Source organism: Limulus polyphemus, unplaced genomic scaffold, assembly GCF_000517525.1.
Source record: "Limulus polyphemus unplaced genomic scaffold, Limulus_polyphemus-2.1.2 Scaffold2347, whole genome shotgun sequence".
In the NCBI taxonomy this organism is placed as follows: domain Eukaryota; kingdom Metazoa; phylum Arthropoda; class Merostomata; order Xiphosura; family Limulidae; genus Limulus; species Limulus polyphemus.
Window position 1 is genome coordinate 38,528 of NW_013667957.1, and position 4,842 is coordinate 43,369.

The following is a 4,842-nucleotide window of genomic DNA, read 5'->3' on the forward strand; positions in this document are numbered from 1 at the left end:
GGGTTTTTTTTCATTTCTATCAAGACTTCTTGAACCTGTGTGTTTTTCTAACATCATGACATAAAATAGGTAGTCTAGAGAAAAGGAGGGCATTGATGGTTGGTGGAATTCCCCCAAATCCAAATTTTTAGTGTTATTAAACAGTTTGTCTGCTGTGTAATTCAGAAGATTCAATTAGTAGCATCAAGAATATTCTTCAAAACCTATATAAATATAGGCACACTGGTGTGTGTGTGTGTAAAAGATAATTAAACATCATACATATTACAGATGTATTCTATTTATAACTTTTGTACCAAGTTTTATGCAGCTTGATAGAGTGGTTTTAGTCAGTGGTGTGTTTAACGTAGGTGCATTTGGGTCAGTGCACCAGTGGGCCCCCTCATATTTTGGGCTCCCAAAGTAATGCAAAAATTTATAAATTTCTATACCTGTAGCCAATCAGTATGGATGGACTCCTTAAGAAAATTGCACCGAGTAGTTTGAAGTGTTAAAAATACCTCTGGTTTTAGTTTGTGATCTTAAAGTACTGAGTTTGTTTAATTGACATGGCTTAGCTCCACCAGAGTTGAAGGTTAACAATTCAAGGTATTATCTAGAGGGGGTAATTCATTTTCTAAATTGTCATAAAACAAGGAGTGAGTAAATGGATTTGAAACACATAATAAGAACTAAATTTTTATAGTTTAATTTTAACCAAAGTGTTTTAACATTTAAGAATATTAAGTAGTAAGGAAATGTTTTATATATATAGTGATGGTTTATTTTCTGTTGTAACTGTTTATATAGAATGGAAATATATAATTTTCAATTAACCAAAGTGTTTTAACATTTAAGAATATTAAGTAGTAAGGAAATGTTTTATATATATAGTGATGGTTTATTTTCTGTTGTAACTGTTTATGTAGAATGGAAATATATAATTTTCAATTAACCAAAGTGTTTGAACATTTAAGAATATTAAGTAGTAAGGAAATGTTTTATATATAGTGATGGTTTATTTTCTGTTGTAACTGTTTATGTAGAATGGAAATATATAATTTTCAATTAGGTGAAAACATATTCTATAAATATTAACAAACACTTTATAATGACCCTGAATTTTAGAATACACAGAGTGTATTAAGTAATTTAATTTAATAAAAATAAATGAACTGAGGCACAACACAATTGTTATAAATAGGTGATTGATGACACTAAACCCACATTCATGAATTGATTTTTCTGGTAATCTATTAAGATTATTACTTAATGTTCAAATTATTTGCAACAACTTGAAAAAGTCTTAACTTGTTGAAACATTTTAGACACAAGTTGCTTAACTTGTTTAATTTATAATTAACAGAGTAGAAACTCAGTTTAAAAGTTACACTATATATAATCAAGAATGGTTTTTATTTGTAGTACAGTTCGCTACTGTGCTGACAACAGCAAATGGTCTAACGAGTGAGTTATAGTGCATGTGGTTGAGTACTATAACAACCACAGCTAGGTTTTGTGCAGGTCTTCAGCTCACAGTACATTGTATACAGTAGATACTTTGAAGTGTCGATATTGTACTGGTGAATCTTTTTCAATCCGACCTGTGTATTCTTCTGAATAATCACAGTCGTTGTTTCTGCAAGAAAGAAGGCCCGGCATGGCCAGGTGGTTAGGGCGCTCGACTCGCAATCTGAGGGTTACGGGGTTGAATCCCCGTCCCGACAAACACGCTCGCCCTTTCAGCCGTAGGGGGCATTATAAAGTGACGGTCAATCCCACTATTCATTGGTAAAAGAGTAGCCCAAGAGTTGGTGATGACTAGCTGCCTTCCCTCTAGTCTTACACTGCTAAATTAGGGATGGTTAGCGAAGATAGCCTTCGCATAGCTTTGCACGAAATTCATAACAAACATGCAAGAAAGAATAAACATGGGTTGTACAGTTTTACGCACAATACATGAGCTGTAATTTGTTGAGAAGTCCTGTTTCAGAAATTCTGGAGTATCCTGTTGTAATTCTCTGAACTTTGAAAATTCTGTTATTAATTCAAGTTCTACTTGATGAAGAATTTAAACATTGTATAATTATATATATATAAATCTGTGCACATTCTAATGTAATTAGTACTGGCCTTAAATGCCTGTACTGATAAACAGTTGTGCAACATAAACACTGTGTAGGTGGTTGGGAAGAATTAGCTTGTATCTGATTCTTTCTTTTCTAACCTATGTACATTGTATTTGTACAAAGTAAAAATATTAGCAAATTGTCAGCGAGAAGAAATACAATACATTTTTGAAACTTGGTATCCTTCTCCATATAATTAAGTATGGTCATGAGAGATTTTCTCCAACCTTTTAAATTGCTCTGGTTGGCCCTATCTATAAAATATGATACATTTTAAAAATAAAATACTGTTGATTAAGTAAGTACTCAAAGTGGAATTTTCTTAATATAAAGAGGAAAACCATTGTGCATATATTAAGCTGCAAAAGAAATAGGTTTTCCCTCATTGTGCAATGATGCTTAAACATTGAGAAGTCTTGCACAGTTTGTTGCTATGAATTCTTATTGTTAGAAAGTCAATAAATGTATAGAATAAACTTTCATATGGCTTTTACTTTATAGGCATACTAGTTTTTCTATCAGCTTTTTTGTGTTATATTTTACAGAAATTACAAGCTTGTCTGTTCCAGGAGCTTCTCAATGATGTTAATGTATAAATGGTATACAAGAGGAAGAGATTTCTGAGGAAATAGTAATTGTTTGAGGTTGATATAGTAATCTTTGTTTTTATCTTTTCCAGTTGTATAATTTTTCTCTGATTTGAAAATATAAACGTTCTAACTTGCTTCCAGGTTTTTGTGGAATTTAATTCCGTGATAGACTGTCAGAAGGCCCAACAGAATCTTACTGGCAGAAAGTTTGCAGAAAGGGTCGTTGTCACATCCTACTTTGATCCAGACAGGTATCATCGTCGGGAATTTTAAAATTGTGAGGAAAATGCTTTTTCCATATCAAATTCTTAATATCACGATAGTCCACGGTGTGTTTTCCAGTTGTTCTTCAGATTACACCCATTATAGTCCATTTTTATTAAGCAAAATTTTCATAATTTCTGCATTTACATAATTAACTATAAATTTGAAAAGGCAGTGATTGCATGGAATATCAGTACCATATTGTTGTAATTAGTAAGCTAGTATGTAGAGAAATGAAATGCTAACATTTGAAATGAAATGTGTGTGTGTGTGTGTGTATATGTACGTGTGTGTGCATGTGTATAAGAGCTATTAACAGTAACAAGTGGCATGTAAAAATTTGGCTTTTTAGACATTTATTTTTAAGAAGAAATTAAAGTGACTTATAATTCTTAAAGTTTCATCAAGTGTTTTTACCTACCTGTGAGACTAAAATGCACTTTCATCAACAAATACACAAAGACTTCATTTGCTAGGTCTTAGACATTTAACTAAAATTTAAAAGAGTCCATCTTAACCTAACAAAACTGAGTAAAATTCCTAAATTATTACAAGGTCGAAGCTAAGCAAGGTGTATATCATATTTCAGAGTAGCATCATGTGCTGTTCATGTTATGGTCTGCTGGAAATAGCTTATGGGTCCTGCTGTGATTTATTTTCTTGTTGATGCTAAGGATTACTGTTTCATTGGGTACAAAGTACTGCAATAAAACCATAAAAGAAAACGTGTGGAAAGGTTAACAGTTGAAACTGTTAAGATGAGTAATTTGTAACTTTCTTATCAATACTGCAATCAGTTCATAGGAAAAAATGGTATTACTCATTTCTTATTTTTTCAACTGTATATTGATAATTTGTCAACAGACTCGAGACTCAAGCATGCTTATAGTGTTAGGGTAGAAAAAAATTAAGTTTTAAAATTGTACCAAAAAATCGTTTATTAGTTTAGGAGGTCCTGCAAATGAAATATGAAAACTAAGATGAAAAAAAGGTATTTTTAATTCATAGTACGAAAATCACCTTTGACTCAGAATGACTTAGTAAAGGCTTTAGTAGAAACAGTTTATTAAAAAATCTGTACAAAAGACTTTTAATGTTTACTTGCCAAATTTTTTGAAGATATACTTAGTAAATTCAGAGTTCTGGTACATATAGTTTCACAGTTCTAGGAGTCAGTCCTATGGACTTAGCTGCTCATTAAGTGTTAACTTACTATATTTATTTTCATTGTCGAGTCATATTTTCACCAAAAAAAAATGAATTTCAGCCCCCCCCCCTGTATGAACTATGGGGAAAAATGTGAATTATTTAGAAATTCCTTATAATATTAAATTTACCCTCATGTTTGTTTATATTAATTTCTTCTGTAAATAATTTTCTAAAATAGTAACAAGATCAGTTCTGGAACATTTATGCTTGATAGTTTACTTAAGCCTGGGATGGGTGTGGCCTAGTGGTTAGCATGCCAAACAGTAGATCTCAGGGTCTGCATCTCATTATCACATACACAGAAATCATGGTCCACACCTTATGGGTACATTATAAAAGTGACAGTCAAATCCCACTTGTCAGTAAAATAAGTAGTTTAAGAGTTCACAGTGTGTATTGTAAAGTATCTATCTTCCCCACAGTTCTTAGGGACTGCTAAGGCGGATAGCTTTTGTGTGTCACTTAGTATGAATATCTGAAACAATTACTTAGGCCTACAGCAGTGAGAATGTAACAATTTTTGTAGGGACATAAATACTACTGATAGTATTGTACAGATGAAATCTGAATTTTGCACCCTTGTAAAGGAAATATTGAAAACATCTTCAAAGTGTATTATCATGAACATATAAGATTTAGTTTGGTAAGTAATTTATTATGTATGAATAGTT

General features: G+C 31.8%; 1 protein-coding gene across 1 annotated transcript in view; it reads left to right on the forward strand.

Annotated features, from left to right (window-relative positions):
* The window catches only part of LOC106466695 (splicing factor U2AF 50 kDa subunit-like), a 41,078-nt gene extending 37,719 nt beyond the window's left edge, over positions 1-3,359 (forward strand). The window contains exon 12 of the mRNA XM_013926992.2: positions 2,840-3,359. Within this exon, the coding sequence (XP_013782446.1) occupies positions 2,840-2,971 (132 nt within the window). The 3' untranslated portion in view covers positions 2,972-3,359. The remainder of the gene's footprint in view (positions 1-2,839) is intronic.
* Positions 3,360-4,842: the final 1,483 nt, after the last annotated feature.